This window comes from Brachyhypopomus gauderio, chromosome 6 (assembly GCF_052324685.1).
Source record: "Brachyhypopomus gauderio isolate BG-103 chromosome 6, BGAUD_0.2, whole genome shotgun sequence".
Taxonomy (NCBI): Eukaryota; Metazoa; Chordata; class Actinopteri; order Gymnotiformes; family Hypopomidae; genus Brachyhypopomus; species Brachyhypopomus gauderio.
In genome coordinates this window covers 31,149,958-31,169,875 of record NC_135216.1, presented here as the reverse complement: position 1 = coordinate 31,169,875, position 19,918 = coordinate 31,149,958, and the positions used below count along the sequence as shown (strand labels likewise).

Below are 19,918 nucleotides of genomic sequence, written 5' to 3'. Positions count from 1 at the left end.
CCCTATGAGGGCACTGGTGGTTACGTAGGAAGTGAAACAAGACTGACTTCCCTGAAGTCACATGACTCCAGAGGGTATGCTGATTAACCTGATACACCAGATGAGGGACTGCTGACTTCAGAACAAGTCTCTGCACAGTGACACTTTTGTTGTAGAACAGTTTGCACGGGAAGAATCAGACACACACATACACACACTGTAAGGCTTAAGCAGTGCAATCTCCATCTACCTTACATAACATGCATGTAAAAATAATAATTTGATTATGGTACATGAGCAGGGTGTCATGTTTATAATTTTATTAAATACCCCAGTGCAATGTGGAAGGTTTACAGTGAAGATGAGTGTAAGTGTAGATATTTTATTAGCAAATCCACCAACTCATATTAGCAAATGCACAAACTCACATTAGCAAATCCACAGACTCTTCAGACCAGCAACATTTTGCAGCATCATTCCTACACTGCAGGATTATTCTGGGTGTGGTGCTACAGCTGCACTCCATGACACTGCAGTCAAAGCCAGAATATCTGGATCTGGGTGGCCAGCACCCCAGGGGTATTCCAGAATACCAGCCAATCATGTCAGGGCTAACTCCAGTGTGGTTCCTCCTGCCGTCATAATGTGGAACTCACGGGCCAGTTCCAGGCAGAGCAATCAGTGGTGATCTGCCACAGCTGTCTCCCTCCCTACTATAGAGAGAGAGTTGTGCCAGCTCACTGCTGAATCTTTTGGTTTTCATGCCGTACGTTTGCCAGCCAGTTTCTCTTTCTTATTGCTCTCCAGTTGTGTTGGGTGTCTCTTCCCCTTTATCCCTCTCTCTGACTCTGTACTTATTCAAGCACTTACCTCCTGCGCCGCTTCCTGGACTCCCTCAAGTTTCCCTCTCGCTGTTATTTTTCCTGTCTGTTTTCTGGTTTTGTTTGGGAAGGGTTTTCTGTTTTTTTGCGGCATTTGCCTGCCTGCCAACGACTTCCCCTGGTGTCTTATATTGGTTTGTTGGCTTTATGTTTTTTGCGTTGTTTTCAAAATATCGCTAAGGTCCGAGATGTGTTCTCTCCTGCTGATAGTGAATAACTTGTCTATGTAATTATCACATCAAAGCTAGATTATTGTTTATCTCCGAAAGAGCTCTATTTCCCACCTACAGCGAGTTCAGAATGCTGCTGCAAGGGTCCTGACCCACAGGAGAAAGAGTGATCCATATCACTGTAGAAATATGATGGAAAAACTGGTAAATAGGGTGAAAAATTCTCAATGAGGTCAGGTCATAGAAAAATGGCTTTGATGTATTTTGAACATATACGGGGAGTTCTTTGATCTGTTCACAACCAGTAACGCGAGAAGAAGGTTGTTAGAATGTCTGGGTCATTTTTGATAATTATACTTTTTTATTCATGACCCAGCAGGCATTTCAACGTTGAATCGACGTCGAATGTGATTGTTGAATCAACGTTGGATTTGGTGTCAATTTTGAAAGGTGAATCAACGTTGATATGCCAACGTCGTTTCAACGTCATACATTCAACCTTGAATAAGCCACAAAACTCACGTTCATGATGCTCAAAATTGCATGGGAGAGAGGAAAAAAAACAACTGTATGCCATAATGAAAAAAGAACAATTTTATTTTTAAAATTCTTTCTGTAAATTTCTTCTCGGAGAACCACAACACAACCTCTCCGGTGCATACTTGAGGTGTTTAGCCATCGTGTCCATTGCCTCCTGTTGTGTGATTTTGTGTCTAAAGAGAAAAAGCAAACACCATAAATACTGTACATTCTTTATACAGTGCCAACAATTTTTAATGAACGAACATCTAAATTTGTAAAAATATTGAATTCTCGTTTCTAAATGCTCATGCTAGCTAGTCAAGCATCCTCACAACACCTATCCAGGAAAGCTAACCAGCTAGCGTTACTGGGGTCGCCTGTTTTAGTAACTCTATGTGTAATTAATAATATTATGCTCCTCAGTTATTGACTAAACTTTGACTTTACTTACCGTAACTTAACTTTAAAAGATGCCAAGTGAGCTAAAATGCCAAACTCTCCCAGCATACGCCACACCAACGTACGCCACGCCAAGCAGCCAGGTTCACTAGGTCTGGTGGAACAGAAAAAAATGCCTTGATATTAATATATGATAAGATATAATACCGCGCATATTATGTAAGAAGAAAAAATAAAAAGGACATACATACCTTTACATTTCACAACCTCCACCTGCATCACTGACGACACTGCCAGAATCCCTCGAGTGATCACACAAGACTCACAGTTGCTCTGCCTGATGTCCAATACTTTCTCGTGCTCTATTTAAACTTGTTGATTTGTCATTGCGAAGTTTTGTTTCTGCCTCAAAACATTTCAAACTGTTTCATTGCCTGATGTTGTCTTCCTGGTTAATACCTGCCTGTTTTTGACGATGTTTTTGGATGAATTAATAAATAAATCAAAATCATATTATTATTATTACTACTACTACTACCAGTGATGGCTAAGTTACCTTGAAAAAGTAATCCGATTACTGATTACTCCTTTTAAAAGTAACTTAGTTACGTTACTGATTACTTGATTTTAAAAGTAACTACGTTAGATTACAAGTTCAGCAGCAAAATACATTTTTCCAATACTCACTTTATTGGAAGTGCATTTTTAACAGTAACAATGTACTGAAGTACAGGTTCGGTAACCGAGGCAGAAACTGCTTAATCCAAAAATCCCGAGGAGGGAAACTTTATTGATAACGCAACCCTGGTGCGTGCAGGCCCCGCCCCCCCAGTGTCACTTAAAGGGCCAGACTCCTTGAGTGGCCAAGTGTCCGTTAGTGAATTCACCGTGAGCAGTAGTAGTCGCTACAGCATCTCCTGACATTACGTTTGTGTAGCTGCGCGGTATTATTTGTACATTTATTTGTAAACGTAATACAAGCGAACTGTTCAGTCAGACAGCTACTTGTTGTGAAACGAAATACCATTACAATTTAAAGCATTTTAAAGTAGGCGACTTTAGTCAAAATTCCAGCACTTTTCAAACGTGGAACACAGTGCAACATTAAAATTCATCAGGTAAATGTTCCTTCCCCTGTTTTTGAGGGGTGTTTCTTTATACTACCACATATCGTTTCGGGAGGACACTGCACAGAATGACTTGTAAAACGTGCTCGCGCTCTCACAGGGTCGCGCGCAGTGTGCGGAGTCGAGCGCTACGGTCAGACGCAAAAGTAGAACTGAGCCAAGAAGAAAGCAAAAATAAATATTTTTACTAGGGAAAATAAAAATAGTAACGCACAGTTATTTGGATAAGTAACTTTAATCTGATTACTGGATTGGAAATAGTAGCGCGTTATATTACTCGTTACCGAAAAATGTGGTAAGATTATCTTCTAAGAATCTTCTATCTAAGATTAACTGACATCACTGACTACTACTACTAATAATAACACAGGTCAACAAAAAAAAAAAATTTACTGGTGCCCAAAATATTTTAATGAATTTGGGGTATTTTTGGGGTGCTGATTCTGAATATGCTATCAGTTTTGCCAGATTGGCTCAAGTTTTTGAGATTTTTGGTATCTTATTTATAGCACTTATATAGCATTAGCATATAGCATTTATAGCACAAGAAGAAGTTGTAATAACGATCCAGACACATTCTGTTACATTTGTGGTGAATATACACTGCAAAAACATAGAAGAAACATAACAGACTTCATAAAAAAGTGTATTTGGCCTATTTTGGGGTTATGCTTGGGGACCAAGACAAGTCTTGGGCACCACACATAGTGTGTTTTTTTTACACATTTCACGAAAAATCTCAAAAACTTGAGCCAATCTGGAAAAACTGATGACATATTCAGAATCAGCACCCCAAAGTTACCCTAAATTCGTTGAAATATCTTTGGCCCCAAAAATGCTGTTGACCTGTGTAATAATAATTAATACCTCTTTCAAAACCCTCATCCAATGCCAAAGAGTTTTTTTGAACTTGAAATGGTAATACAAAGGCAGGTTGAAGATATTACATTGATTCACCGTTAATAGTTCAACGTTTGTGCAACCATTTAACATTAAACGTTGATTCAACGTTGTTTCAACGTTGAAACAACAGACAGTATTTCAACTATATTTCAACCACATTTCAACGTTGAAGGTCGGTCGTGTGCCAGCTGGGGAACTTGGACAATTCACAACTGTCTTCAACATTGTCACTTTACATTTATTGTCATGTCTACCTAAAATAACCAAGCATAACTCAGTTATGAGAAAAAGCATGAAATATCAAAATTCTCATCCTAAAACCCCATTAACCACAGAAGGCATGGTTGTGATGGTAATAGAAACCTTCTATGAAAAACTGCTTATTTGACAATCAAATGAAATTGCTAAAAATGTACTTAATAATAGAAAGAGTTATAAGAAAATATTTAAAACATTCCCTTGACCTAATGTCTCGGGAAGGCATCCTTAGCATACAATGTAAAAAAATAAAAACAGCTCCAGACTCCTCCTTTTGGGCATGTGTTTATATAGTCAGCGTCTAGTTATGTCCATGTTTGTATTTCCGTGGGTGTAGGTCGTTTGTGAGCGTGGGGAGCGCGAGAGGGCACTGGTATGGCCAGAGGCCCAAAGTGGAGGTTCGAGGTGCCCCCAGAGGCGCCTCGAGAAGTGACCAGTGAGCGGCGACAGGCAAGCCCTCCAGTGACGCTCAGAGGAACGGCAGTTCGTCTGGCGTGCCAAACAGCGCTGCGTGCGTTGGGGGATCAGTCCCGAGGACCGGAGGGACTTCACCTCCTGCATCGCCTGCGGCCCTAGGAGGGTTCACGCTGCTGGCTGCGCTCCTGCAAGCGGGGAGAGCAATCTCATGGCTGCCTGTGTGTGTGTGTGTGTGTGTGTCAATCCCAATGTTTCTCCCTAATCCCCTTTTCCCTCTTGTATCTTTTGTGATTCATGTTCCCTTGTGTGTGTTTGTGAATGTGCCTGTGTTTAACGTGTTTTCCCATTTTCCCAGGGAGGGTGTTCTAGAGGAGTTCGCGGCAGGCCCTGCCATTGGAGGAGACAGCTCCCGGAGGCTTGTGGTTCCGACGGCTCCAGATCTGCCCGGCAGTGTAGGTTTGGGGCCTTCCAGCTACGCGGGACACTCCGGGAGTAGCGGGCCCCTGGTGGGGGGTTCTGTCATGCGACAGCTCCGGACCCCTCCTTTTGGACGTGTGTTTATGTCGTCTGCGTCTAGTTATGTCTGTGTTTGTATTTCCGTGGGTGTGGGTCGTTTGTGAGTATGTTCATCGTTCTCACCTGTGCCTCGTCTCTTGATCACTGGGGATTGTGTAGTTCGTCTATTTATTGTGCGTTCGAGCAATGTCTCGTGCTCGTCTTTGTCTAAAGCTCGTGCCTGTGTGTGCTTGAATGTAAAGAGTGCTGTGCGCTACCCGCGCTGGACTCTAGAGGTCTGCACTCAGACTCTAGAATATCTTGCGGCGCGGGACAGAATTTAATCTTTATTGGTGGGAGCGGAAGTTAAATTAGTCCAGGCGATGCGGGAGCGGGACCGCATATACATGTAGAAAAATCCCACAAATTAATAAATAGTCTAGAAAATTATAATAATAACAACGCAATGATTTCCATGCATAAGGTACAGGACGAAAACAACTAATCATTCAGTAAGTAAGCAATAAACTAATTCAAAATATTGGCTAAGCAACTGATCACATGAACATGAAGTGTGCGTGGTTTTGTCATTTTGATACAGAAATGGCAGAGACTGTAGACGCTCAACCAGTTTCAGCTGTGGAAAATTCAATTAAAACAGGCGAATACACCACAATTAAGCCAACTACAGGAAAGTCTGATGTATGGAAGTCATATTCCATTGTAATTAACGGAGATGGGAATTGTCTACCATTTGCTTGTTGTGATAGATGTCAGAAAGTGTTGGTGTACGTCACCTGACGGCATGTGTTTGGACTGTGGTAAGAAATGGGACAGCGCGATCCATCGCTATATTGCTGTTTTAATAAATACATAAGAAAATTTCAAGTACTAAATTTAATTAATTCAATTCATATTCAAGGGCCGGAGTGGGCCCTTTTTTCAGCCCGGGAGTTTTGTGCCCAAATCCGGCCCAACATTATTTTCCCCTCCCAATCGGCCCAAACTAGAGATTGACATGAGCCGGCCCATCGGGAATCCTCCCGAATCTCCCGATTAGCCACTCAGCCTCTGGAAATGTGTATGTGGCAAGCGGGTGCGGGATTAAAACTAGCGATATTTTGGTGGGAGTGGGCAGGAGCGGGACTAAAACAAGCAGGAGTGGGCAGGAGCGGGATTAAAAAGCAGTCTCGCGCAGACCTCTACTGGACTCCTCCGTTTTGTCTATTAAAAGTATATGTTTCACCGCAACGTGCCTCGTCGTGCCTGCCTCCTCCCCACGTAACAATCAAGATGATGTGAAACACGTAAATAAACACCACAATATATGTTAGGAATGTGTAGGCACTCAGAGATGCATGTCACCAATATAGCCATGATGATCACAAAAAAGAAAACTAAAATAATTATAATTGAATAATTATATATATATATATATATATATATATATATATATATATATATATATATATATATATATATATATATATATAAAATTTTATTTTTTTATTTATAAGCTCCATAAGCTCCATGAAGGTTTGCAGAAGTTGCTATTTCAGGTGTTAGGGTAGGCAAAAATCCAGCTAAGCCCTATTTTCATGACAGAGTAGAACACACTGTCCTCCTTTAGATGGTAATCACTAATCACACAGGTTGTTTAAACAAGTTTAAGACTGTTTAAGACCGTTTACCAAAACGTTTAAGTCAAAATCAAGTGCATTAAAGGAAAACATATCATTATAATATAATAATATACATAATTATAATATAATCAAAGAAAAGAAACCATATGTAATAGTGGCTGCCTAAAGCTTTATTTTCACTGGGAGATCTGTAAATGCTACCACCCTTTATGTTTGAGCTTTGTGAGGCTGAAACCATTTCCATGCTTGTTCACTGTTGGATCTTCAGCTGGCTTCTCAGGACCTGTCTCACTCTTTGGAGGTGTTTGGCTGTGGCTGCTGGTGGTTTCTTCATGATTTCCATTCACCTGTGGGGTACCTAGGTGCTTATAGCTGCCCTCAACATCTGCTGTGTGGCCTTCTCTTAGTTCATCCCCTTCTGTAGCTGGTATCTACAGACACTCTTGGTGATATTCTTGCTGAGGAGGTTCAGGCCCATGCAGAACAACTGTGGGGACAGAGCATCTCCTTGGTAAATACAGCATTTGATGGAGACTTGTGCTATTGGCTTGAAGTTGGCTTCAAGGTTTGTCTTCCAGAGCCTCACTGAGTTCAGTGAAGGTCCTTAGATTCTTGTTGATATTATACCACCTCAATCATTCCAGTATCCATGTGTGGGGCATTGAATCATGGGCTTTCTTGTAGTCAATATAGGTGGTGCACAGGTTGCTCTGACTGGTCCTACAGACTTGGATGACTGAAGTCTAAGTTTGTCATAGTGTCACATTTCAGACATTTCGTTTTTATGTATGCATGAAAATATGGCAATCTAGAGTTCATATTAAAGTTTTCAACCTGTGCAACCATAAAACACTTCTAATGGCTTGTTCTTTGGTCTTTGTTCTACTGTGTCCATCTGTCTCCTGTAACGTAATGATGAGACTGAGAGGGATCCACATGCAAAAGCACAATGCTTTTTATTTGACAGATCAAATTAACAACAGATGTGTTGGTAATCGACATGCGAGGGTTAGCTCTTGTAGCTAACTTGGAGTGGTCAGGCCGGTCCGTAGTCGTAACAGGATAGCAGAGTCCGAAAGGTACCAGAGGGTTAGGCAGGAGACGAGGTCTAGGGATTAAGCAGAGGTCGGTGCACAGGAGAACAAACAGGAGAATTGGTATGCAACATGGGTTGGCAATACTTCACAACCAGGAAGTGAAACGAAGGCGTATAAGAACAGCTGGGGAGAGGGTGTGGTTATGAGCAACAGGTGCATCCAGTTACAGGCTATTGTTATTCCTGACATCTCCTTTGTAGTCTCGCTTCTATAGTATTTTTCTAGGTCCTCCATTATGTGAGCCCATGAAGTTTTACAGCAGCATGGAAAGTATATTTTGAATTTTCCTTTAATTTTTCCTTTTCCTATTATGATGTACAATATACAATGTAATATTTATATACATCCAATTAAATGTATATGTCTAAACTCCCAACAGCATCCTCCTTTGTGTACTTTCTCCATTCATCAGGAATCTGACCATGTCCCTGAAATGTTTTTTCATAATGATTCTCCAGATCCTTCTGAAATCTGCACACAAACCACTTCCAGTATGGCAACTCAGAGTTATCTGGTGTGATGCTCCACTTAGCAAACCAGTGACCTGCTGTTCTGTATTGTTTGTAGGGTACTCTCCAATTTGATTCCATGGCGCAAAACACCTTATCACTTTGCACATTAGTTGTGCAGAAATCAGTACTGAGATTTGTTGTACCTCTGTAATACCATCCATTGATTCCCTCTGCTCGATGTAAAGGGACACTGTGATCTCCATCATGGTCCTCCATCGTGTTGGTGCAGATGGCTCTACAGAATGGACACTGTACCCAGCAGCACCTGCAGAGGTGCTCAATCAGAATATCTTCAGGTCTGTTTCTGACATTTTCCATTTTTATGTCCTTTACACTTTTAAAGTGTTTGTTTTGCTTTGACATAATATCAGCGAGACCATCAGTTACAACCTTTTGAAGAAAATCAAAGTCTGTAATTTCTTTGTGATCAACAAAAATAATTTCTTTCAAGTTCAGCTGGTCTGTTAATGATTCAGAAAACCTTCTCACCCACATGTGTGCATCACCAGAGTTCATCTTGGTGTCTTCAGTTGCAATGTGCACAGCATTAATGACTATCTGCTCTTTGTCTTTCAGATTTCTTTTGAATAGCTTCAGAACCACGGTTCCGTTTTCGGTAATGTACTGGTGTACCTTTTCAGTTATGAACTGTTTGAAATGCTTTTGGGGATTATGAATATACTGTACATACTTATCAAAGTTAATCTCTTCTGCAAGAGATTTCAAGATGTGTTTCTCAAGACTTGACCTGTTTCCATTAAATGCTGGCATGTTTGATCTTATTTGTGTTGTCAAATCAATGGCAGTTTTATTGTAGACTGCTTGCAGGATGGATGATTCAATGTTACTGCAGAGAAGTTCACCAAAAATTGTGGTGGCTGTAGCTCCTCTGCAGTAGTTTTTGAACACACCATAAAATCGAGGTTTCTGCTTTTCCAGATACAGTCTTGGATCATTTGTATCTCTAAACTCTTTATGAAGTTCAGTAAATCTGACGTGTGCAAGGTCACACACATGGAGACAGAGATCCACAGTGAATTCCTTCTTGAATTTGAACCTCTGATTTACATCTTGATGTTGCTTCACTGTTTTTTGGACATAATCTGTTAGTTCTTGTATGTAGCTGTCTTTGTACCCGATTTTAGCAATTTTCATTTTCTTCATGATTTCCTCAGTTTCTTGGATGATGCTTATAGCCAAATCTCTGACTTGCATGTGATCTTCAGAATTCAAGAAGTTGTCCTCAGCTTTTCTCAGATTTTCAGTCTGCTGGTTTGCGACAGTTCTAAGTGTTGAGGTAAAAGGATTCCAGACTGACTGATCATTTGGAAGTTTTTGATTTTCATCCTTTGTTTTTTTCCTATTCAAATCTGATTCTTGTGCATATTGATCCTCATCACAAAGCTCTTCATGCTTTTTCAATATCATGTACTGTGAGTAACTTCCTAATTTATCTATGTTTTTGTATTGTTCCTGACATTGTCTGTCATATACAAAAGCCAGATCATTGCTTATAAACTGTATGGCATCATTCCAAAAATTCATAGTTTTTTCTGAATAAGTGTCTGTTGTCAGGTCAGTGACCCATTTGTCCCACACATCATCAAATTCTTGTTTGAGAACATGTTCTTCTGTTTTTTTGTCTTTTAGATTTAAAGCAAACACTTTGCTCATATTGAACAGCTTTTCATCATACTCATTCTTTTTGTTTTTGAAATTCTCTCGTGCATTACGCTGTTGAATCACTGCATTTAGTTTTGTTTGTGCATCTTTAATAAGGTTTTCAAGAAGCTCTTTAATTTTGTTTTCATATTTTGCTAGCCAGTGTATTAAAATGTCTTTGTAGCTGTCTTCTTCAAAGTACTGCTTCACTGATTTGTCCACTTCATTTCTAGTATTTTCCATGTATGCATAAAGTTCCCTTTCCTCGATTTTTTCCAGTTTTTCATTTTCAATTCTGTTGTGCAATGTTTCTTCAACATCTAGCATGGCTTTCCTGAGATTCCAAGTCCATTTCCCAAACTCTGTTTCCAGTTTTCGGTAGACTGCAATTTCCAAGGTGTTTTTGAAGCTAAAAACAAAGTTCTCATTCAACAACGCATTCCACAGATCACTGAATCTTGCTTTAAACTGTGAGAGTGTGATGGCTTGTGACTTCATAGCTTTTTTGAAAATGGCATTCTTCAGCTCCTGAACATTTCTGCTGTAACATGGATTTGGTGGAGCCATGGGTGGACTGCCCTCCAACAGCTGAGCAAAGTACTTCACATCTGTCTGAACATTGAATGTTATGACATCACTGAAACACTCAGCGTGACTGTCTTCTTCCTTTGCTGCCAGTTTTGTCATCTCATCCAGTTTCTCCTGCAAGCGTCTCCTTCCTTCCATGTTCTTCTCTCCAGCTGTAATATCTCCAACATTCTGATGAACAAACATGCAGCTTGGTCTCAGTCTGACCTTCTTCATCCTCAGGAAGGCCTGAACAACAATCTGAAGGATGTCCTGCATCTCAGCAGGGTTCTCTCCAAAAATGTTGACCAAGGTCATATTTCCAAGACCTATGACAAATGTGGCAAGTTCATTATCGTGATTCCTGGTAGATTTCCCTGCAAGCTCAAGTGCTCTGAGACCTTCAGTGTCAACAACTAGAATGTAGTCAAACTTCAGCTCTGCCTTCATCTCCTCTGACACTTTGACCAGCTGCATGAAGGCTCCTCTGGTGCACCTGCCTGCACTGACTGCAAACTGGAGTCCAAACATGGCATTGAGCATGGTGGATTTACCAGAGCTCTGGATCCCCAACACTGACAGCACAAACACTCTCTGGTCTCCCAGGATCTTGATGAGTTCATCTAGAACTGCTGAAACCCAGACCAGAGGAACATGAGCAGCATCTCCATCCATCAACTCCAATGGAAGCCCAGTTTTGATGAGATCTGCAGCAAGTTTAGGAAAAAAAGACAGATCTTCATATATGTAATCTTTCTTGTGTGCTTGAACAGATCGAAATGACTCATATATCTGGCCCATCTCTCTGAATATGTGCTCCAAACCAAAGGTTGCTGCCTTCAGTTTTTCTGAAATTTCCTCAAGTTGCGTTTGGGAATGTATCATTTTGTCTGACTTGTCATGCTTCTTTTTCAGGGCTAAAACCTTTGTCCACTTTTCATCATATTCATGATGAAGTGCAGAGAGATCATCTGTAGTGCAGTTGTCTAAGAAAATACCAAGCCATTTCAGAAAATAAGACTTTTCATTCTCTTCCAGACATATCAATGTGTATATTAACTTCTTCATGAGGCCAGACAGTCCATAGTTGTGCTGCTGTTCACGAATTCGCTTCATTTCTGTTTGTTTTTTGCTCTTCTGCATTTCTAAGTTGTCTCCTTGAAGACGATACAGGTCTTTGTTCATCTCACACCAGTCATGCCACAGTTTTCCCTGACAGGGCAGATGTTTCTCCTTTAGTTTGTAGAGCTCTTTTTCATTCAGGAATCTCATTATCTCCTCTGCTGCCTCCTTCCCTTTCTGGCATTCAGGTGCTTCCTCATCTGTAGTAATAACTTTGATTTTGCACAATTGTTTAAGGCTGAAAGTAGATGGTGATTTGCAAAGACAGTCTTTGATAGTTTTTCTGAGTTCTTTAGTAACATCTGATTGATTTCTGTCTTTAAGTCCAATTCTGTATTTTCCAGTCTTTGTCCCAGATACACCAGAGTCATCTTCAGAAAATAGACAGATTAATGATTTGGGGCCTTTCCAGAGTTTCTGGAGTATCTCCTTATATTCCTGTTTTTCATGATTAGCTAACAGTACAACATTCACAGACGACATTTCAGTCAGAATCTCTAGTTGTTCCTTATTAATTTCTGCATCACCATGGAGATTACAGAATGTGACACAATCACTGAAAAGATCATCAGTTGTTCCAGATGGGAGGTACCAGGCGATCTCCACCACTCCATCCATCAGTAGACGGGTTCTGCTGCTGCCTGGACAATGTCTGTAGAAGAATGTGTTGTGTTTTTCATTGATCAGTTTGTTCATCAGCTGAGACTTGGATGAGGACACAGAGCCCAGTCTGAAGAACGCCACCATTGGAGTTTCAGCTGCATGAATTGGTTTAGTAAAAGATGTATTTTTACCAGAGGTGTCATTTAAACCAGTCTCTTTACCAGAGGTGTCCATGATCTTCCAGCTCTTCTTGATTTGTCTAAATGTCCACAGAGGAAACTCAATCTCTCTGGTGAAGGGATCAGGCACTAACAGAGGCAGAGCGTACTGACACTGGGACAGTTTGGTCACTATGAGCTGCTTTAGGAAGCTGTCTGAGCAGTGGAGCACTGCCATCTGGACATCCATACAGTGAATGGGATGTTTATGGTTTCCTTCATCAAAATTAAATGACTTTTTGAAGAAAAAGTAATCAAATTCATCACAGTCATCTCTATCTTCTATACAGAGGACAGCCTCATCTGTATTATTAGAGACTTCTTCTGTAGTAATGTATCTAGCTCTGTAGTCCATCATCAAAAGCCTTTGTAAGAAAACACCAGCCATGTCTTCCTCCACAGAGGGCTTTTCAGAACACACAGAAAGTTTAGTTACTTGAAGAATGTCTGAAGTCTTCATTTTGTTTTGATACTTTTCCTTGAGATTAAGTCTAACAAAGAGTTGCTCTGGGTTTGGGTTTTCTTCCCTTTTCGTTACTTCTCTCATGTAAAGCCCTGGTGTTCTTCCCTGTAAAATAAATTACAAATTATATTAATTTGTTGCACTTTTGTTTGTCAATTATATGTTGCACCTTTTGTTTGCGCAATGCAAGCAAGTAAAACATGTATTTACTTTTTTATCTTCCTTTATTTCATCAATTTTGTCTCCACCGTTTTGCATCTAATATTTTTACTTTTAGACTCCCACAGTAATGGAGAATTTGCTCTAGCTTTAAGAAATAGTTCAGTTGAGCTGGTTCAATTTAAATTCAGGTACAAACAATTGTTTTAGATGAGAGTCATCTGAAAATTTTAATGAAGTCTGATCACTCCTTATCAATATGAGCTGTAGCATCATACTGATCTAGGCACAGTTTGAGGTATGTTCTCACTGCAGTTGTGAATGGAGTTCTGACAATTATATATGATGTACATCCAGAACAAACTGCTCTGCAGTACATTAGCTTCACAGGATGTGTTGCCATAATAACCCATCTAGGCTTTCAGCGTTTGTAACTGTGCCTCTCTTAGCAATTCCTCCTCTGGCCAGCAGATGTCCTCCTCCCTGGAGTTCTAACACATGGAGTTCTTCACCATGACTACCATTATTATTATTACACAACAGTCAACCTTCTTACAAGTGGTCTTTTGTACTGTGTTTCTTCTCTTATCCTCTTGTGCCTCTGCTATCTCTTTTTGGCTCTTGGTTTTTCAGACCCTCTTCTGCCCTGGACTCTGGTTTGGGCCTTTCCTTATATCACTAGACCTGCAGATGGATCCATCACTACTCCCCAAGTCTCCTTTGTTACAGTCTTGTCCCCCAGTTATCTGGTTGTGTAATTATATCTCGTCTTCCAGTCTTTGTTGGACATTTGTAAATTACCTGCCAAGTTACCACATTCCTCTGTGTGCTTTGCTGTGTATGCACTAAATTTTTTTTTTTTTTTTTTTTTTTTTTTTTTTTTGTTATATGTTAAATGTTATATGTTGTGGGGTGTATGCCATGAGTGATCAAAGATGAATTTCCACACTGTGGACAATAAATGTTATTCTATTCTATTCTATTCATTTTGTTTCACTGTTTTCTCGTTGTGTCTCTGAATCTTGGGCTTGAATTATAATTTTTGTCTAGGTACATAGTTCTAACAGGTAGACACTACATGCAGCTTTAAGTGGCACCTAAATTGACTGGGTACGATGTGCTTATAATAATGATTGCTCTTATTTTAAAAAGCCTATACTACTTATAAAAACTGATACTTCCCAACTCTGCCATTCCCACCATTGCTCTAATATGTTGTTATGAATGACTTTAGAACATCCAGATACCTGTCCTCTTCCTGCTGTTTTTGCACTGGTGTATGTGATTTCCATCTTAACTCGCGGCTGGATAATTCTTTGATCTATGGAGAAAATGTGCAAAAAAAGTGAAAGCAACAGAGTTAGACAGATCAGATTTAGTCAAATTGATCAGATTTATTCAGATTGTAACATGGTGGCTAGTCTGAGGTGAAGCGGGTGAGTCACGACAGGGTTTGGGTATGTAGGACCCACTCACTTAGTTGACTTGTAATTGGGAGTAAGAACGAAAATGGGCAAAAGGGACCAGCTGGGGGGGTAAAAGGAAGAAGAAAGCAAAGAACGCCAGGGGAAGGATTGGCTCTCTCATACAGTGAGAAACAGAACTACACTTCCCAACAACAGAACTACACTTCCCAACAACAGCCAGGGGAAAGACTGGCTATCTCATTCAATAAGGCAAAAAAGGAATAAACTTCCCACCAAAAACAGTAGCCAAATGGAAAACAAAGAGTGAGTTGAACAAACTTTTCAACTTTTTGTTGAATGGAGAAACTGACTTGAGGAAAAAAAAAGAGGAATAGGAGGCCCGAGAGCAGGTCAGAAACCTCTACCCAAAGATACTGGCTGAGCTGTACGTCAGAACACTGACAACAATTCAGCAACCAGTGCCTTGGAGCGAGCCGCTTATAAGGGCTATCAAGCAGGTGTAGCTCATCTGGATTGATAAGTCCGTCAGCGCCCTCTGGTGGCCAGTGGTGGTATGGTGCTAGTGTCAACCCTTACACAGATAGATCAGATTTAGTCAGATATATCAGATTGTTCTTTATGCTATGTTAATGGCATTACTTGCTGTGATTTATTACTGAAGGAGACAATATGTTTACACTCTCTTTCTTCAGGTTAGTGGTAAAAGTTTAATAAAAGTAAATGTTTAATAAAGAACTTACTATGCAGTCTGTAAAATTTCAATTATTCAGAAATCCATTTTATTTTTAATGTCATTTTAAAGTAATTGCTAGCAACAACAAGGAATCTTAAAAATATTCTCACTAGTGAACTTCAGTCCTGTGTGGTGCATCTCAGCAGTGTAGCAGTGTGGGTTGTTCTCAGAAACCAGATGATCAATCTTCTCCAGCAGTGTCCTCATCTCTGATTGGTTGTTCATGCTCTTGCTACAGGTGTGATATCTGTCTCCACACTTCTTCAGCAGTTCTTCTAGAACACTGTTGTTCTTCAGGTCATCTATGATGGTGTCACAGTCCTCCTCTCTCTCATAAGTGAACAGAATCATCACATACGGTAGAACACCTTCACCAAACCTGCTCTTTAGCCATTCTAACCCCAGCTTATCAGTATCTGTTAATTGGCCCAGCTGTAGTACATAGATAAAAGATTGGATGTTTTTCAAGTCTAATTGCCCAGAGACATGGTCCATGGGGTCTAGATACAGGTCTTCCTCATGTGAATCAAGCACGTTGATCACTGACATGATTCGCCCTGAAACGACTCTGGTTCTGGGAAAATGGGCCTGTTCTTTTGTGACTTGTTCTTGTCCAAAAAGTAGATTTTCATTTCCAGATGTGACAGCAGAGGAGTTTCCAAAGAGCACCACAGTGGGGACCTGAAGACCTGGGACAGAGCAGCAAACCAAGGACTTCAAACAACTACAGGGATCCACAACATCATGTGAACAAAGTCAAACACCACATGAAAAATCCTTGTATTTTTTAACATATGTAATGATATGAACATTTGGTTTTCATTTGAAGAATACTAAAAGATGAAGAAACTAAACGATGAATATTCTGCATGTGTCACGGTCTGCACCTGACTCCTCCCTCGGGGCTGTGTGTGTGTGATTCCATGTGTGTGTGCGTGTATGTGTGTTAATTCGTCATACTTGTCTCATTACTATTGTGTGTTGCACTTTTCCCTTGTTTATGTAACAGTATTCAGTGTGTGTCGATGTTGTGCCTGTCGCTGGTCTTTGTCGAAGCCCAGTCCCTGTAAGCGTGCTACATGTTAGTCTGTATTCATTGCTGCTAAGTGCTAACACACTGTTGAATAAACATTCGTATTTGGAAACCAAGGCCTCTGTCTCAACATCCTTCCTACCCCTTGTTACAGTATGTAAACCAGTAAAACTGAAACAAATGTCTTACAAATTTTTGTAAATGTAATGAATGGAAAAAAACTTTTCTTCTGAGGAAAAAAATATTGTGGGACTCTGAAGGAGCTGGTCTTTTAAAAATCTCAGACACAGAGTTTGATTTATTCCAGATTGCTGAACTGAATGGTGTCACAAGTCAGTTCCACAAGTGGAAGTTTGAAGCAATGACCAGCAACCAAACACACAAACTGGGTTAGTTTAAATTCACAGAACTATGAACACAAACCAGACTCAGGTAAAGGGAATTAATGATGGGTTGATAAGGGTGTAGAAACTGTGTGTGTGTGTGTGTGGGGGGGGTATAATAATCATTTGTGACTGACGTGACTGACAAGTGATTGGTGTACAACAGCCATGCCAATGTTCCAGCATAATTTCCTAGAGGTTCTTATTAGACACATTATATTTATGTAACATGTATATTTCCTCATTACTTTAAAGTGTGTCAGATGGTATTAGAAGTTTCAGTTACCAGAGGGGCTATCAGTTGCTGGTTGGGTGTCCATCACATCATCAGGTCCTGGATCTGACATGGCTTCAGCCTCCATTAGCAGAACACAGGGTCCTCTTAGCTCACTTTCACTAAATACTGAGACAGAAATTAAATATTTAAAACACATTTGAGAGTATATGCTAATAAATAAAAGCTTAAGATGCATCAGTATTAACTGGCTTTATTAACTTGCTATACTGGCTTTATCACCTGGTTTTATTAACTGGCATTACTGGCTTTATCAACTGGTATAACTGGTATTTTTTCCCATTTTAATGTTTAAGTATGATTAAGGGCCTAAGTCTGGAATTATCAGAAGTGAGAATATTACCACATATACCATAAGACCACTTGTCTATCAGAATTGAGTATTACTACCATAAGCCCCCAAGTGTCCCGTGCTGACCAGATGCACTGCATTGCTGGCATACTGTTATATTGTCTTGTGGGGCTGAGGCTAAAATGTGTGTGCGTGTGTGCATGCGTGTGTGTGTGTGTGTGTGTGTGTGTGTGTGTATGTGTGTGTGTGTGTGTGTGTGTGTGTGTATGTGTGTGTGTACGTGTCTGTGGGGAGAGGTGGGGGACGGTTTGCCACTCCTATTGGCTAAAATCTTTAAAATGTGGCTGTTGTCTTGCCAACAGAATTATTTATTGGTGTCATGTACAGAGGAAAAGCTCCATTCTGATTGACCAAAACGAAGAAACCCAGAGAAGAAAATGAAGATGTAGCGGGAAAACCACGTGGCCACTCCCACTGCAGACAAGCAATCTGAGTACAGCGCATCAAATGACCACGCCCACACCACACAAGCTGCCTTGGGCGAGCGCCGCATATGACCACGCCCACACCAGACCGCTGGCACCACATGATGTTACTGGTACCGATGACATTACTGTAACTGTGTTAAGGAATAAACGAGTTATGCTAAATTTAGTATAAACCACGATGACGTGTTGTAAAGTAACGTTTTGACACACAGCCTAGAAGGTTAAGGCCACTGTTTATAAAAGCACTCGGTTCGATGCAGTGTTGACAGCTAATTGTACAAAAAGTGAAATCACTTATCATAACTGAACTATCATAACGCCAATTATAAGAACTATCACAACACCTATCATAACGCTTATCATAACGCCTATAATAACAAAATGCTATAAGAAATATTAACGGGCCCGTATATTCTTTTAGCACAATGATACTTCACATAGCTCTGACGTTAAAGTTGTTTCGCAACCAGACACAAATATAATCATAATATTTCGCTAAATACGCTTCCCAGATTAGTGCAGCCTTCCATATCCTATACTTTAAAATTGTTTGACGTCCCCACGATTTATCACGAGTTTTCTAAATCGATTAGGCTGGCTACAAATCGAACACTGCATTATTACTGCACTGGTAATTGTAGAATATAGTCAGGCAATAAACGAAATAAAGCGAACAGAGCCCGTTTACCTCCGCTTCCAGCGCCGAACCACGGTATACTAGTGTCCAAGGATATTTATTCACTGCGGTGGGCGAATTCGTAAAATCACGTGGTCATACCTCTCCGGAGGGGCAATTCTTTGAAATTGCATGGTTAATTTGAACTATCATACCATCAAAAACAGTCTGGGGTGGGCTTCCGGGGCTTCAGCCCCGAATGATTATCCAGTAGCCCCGAACTTTTTCGCTCAGCTGTACTATTAATGAGGTATGGAGAGGAATTACTGCCAAATTGAAAAGTAATCCCTACTAGCTATATGTTTTTTTTTCCTCAAACCTTCACTACCTAAGCTATTTAGGTTAACTAGCTAGGTCGGTTAACTAACTAGGTTAGCTAACTAATTCCGAAGCTGACTAGTAACAAGCTGCATTTTATTAAGCACACAGTGGGTTTGATCTGTGTGTTTTGATTCGGAGACATGTGTTATTAACCTGCTATCAGATAGCTCCACAAACAATGTCATCACAGTTTACATAGTTAACTACCTTTACCTTTCTCCTTGAAAAAACGCCATATATCCATTTTCTGCAACCTGCTGCCAAAATGGCTAGGGTGTGGGGGTGGGCTCTCCTCTGCGCCCGCAAAGCCAGCAAGCTGATTGGCTGTTTCTCCTGAAAGGCAGAACTTTATCCTTGAAGTGGCACTATGATTGGCGTTAAGAGATTTCCTATTATTCTCACAGCAGCATTGGCCTCCTCATTAATGGTGAGGAATCAGTGCCAAATTGAAAAGTAATCCCTACTAGGCAAAAATGGAAATGCAATCCACAAAATGCATTGCTTTTCCATACAAACATACAGAAGCACTATTAAATTACATTTCAATGCACTTTATCTCTTTATTGAAGAGATAAAGAATTTGCATTCAAAACCAAAATGCTGAATTTGTGCCAGAATTGAATATAATACGGGATTGCTAGCTGTATTTTCCAGATTATAAACCTTTACTTATTCCCTCACGCTTTGAACCATGCGACATATAATGAGGTGTGGCTTTTCTGTAGATGTATCTTCACCCGTCAGGGGTGGAACAGAAAGTTAATCAGATGGTAGGACAAAGTTGTAAATCAAAGAAGAAAGTGCTCATTTTCATTGAACACATGCAAGCAGCAGGCACGATGGAGAATTTTTTTCAAACGAACGTGTTGTGCCAAATTCCAAGTCCCCTCGTTTGCACACGCATAAAAACGCTACAGATGATATTCGGGAGTTACAGTGATTATAACTTAGTTCATTGAGCACTCTAGTTTTGTCCTAACTAGATATTTAGACATAATACTGCTGTAATACTGCAAAGTGGTGGTCAGAGGTGTATTTTATTTAAAATAATTAACACCCTTGAGCCAGTGTGG

At 40.3% G+C, this 19,918-nt stretch overlaps 1 protein-coding gene across 2 annotated transcripts; it reads right to left on the bottom strand.

The window, feature by feature from the left end:
- Positions 1–7,011: 7,011 nt before the first annotated feature.
- LOC143517683 (interferon-induced very large GTPase 1-like) lies at positions 7,012–18,723 on the bottom strand. Of its 2 annotated transcripts, XM_077010425.1 has the most exons (5): positions 18,537–18,723; positions 17,060–17,176; positions 15,468–16,046; positions 14,445–14,518; positions 7,012–13,143 (listed from the first exon to the last, which is right to left on the bottom strand). In XM_077010425.1, exons 2-5 carry the CDS (start codon positions 17,133–17,135, stop codon positions 8,242–8,244), a joined length of 5,631 nt encoding a protein of 1,876 aa, XP_076866540.1. In that variant the 5' UTR covers positions 17,136–17,176; positions 18,537–18,723; the 3' UTR covers positions 7,012–8,241. The 2 variants fall into 2 exon arrangements, with proteins under 2 accessions (XP_076866540.1, XP_076866541.1); XM_077010426.1 differs by lacking the exon at positions 15,468–16,046.
- Between the last annotated feature and the right edge of the window lie 1,195 nt (positions 18,724–19,918).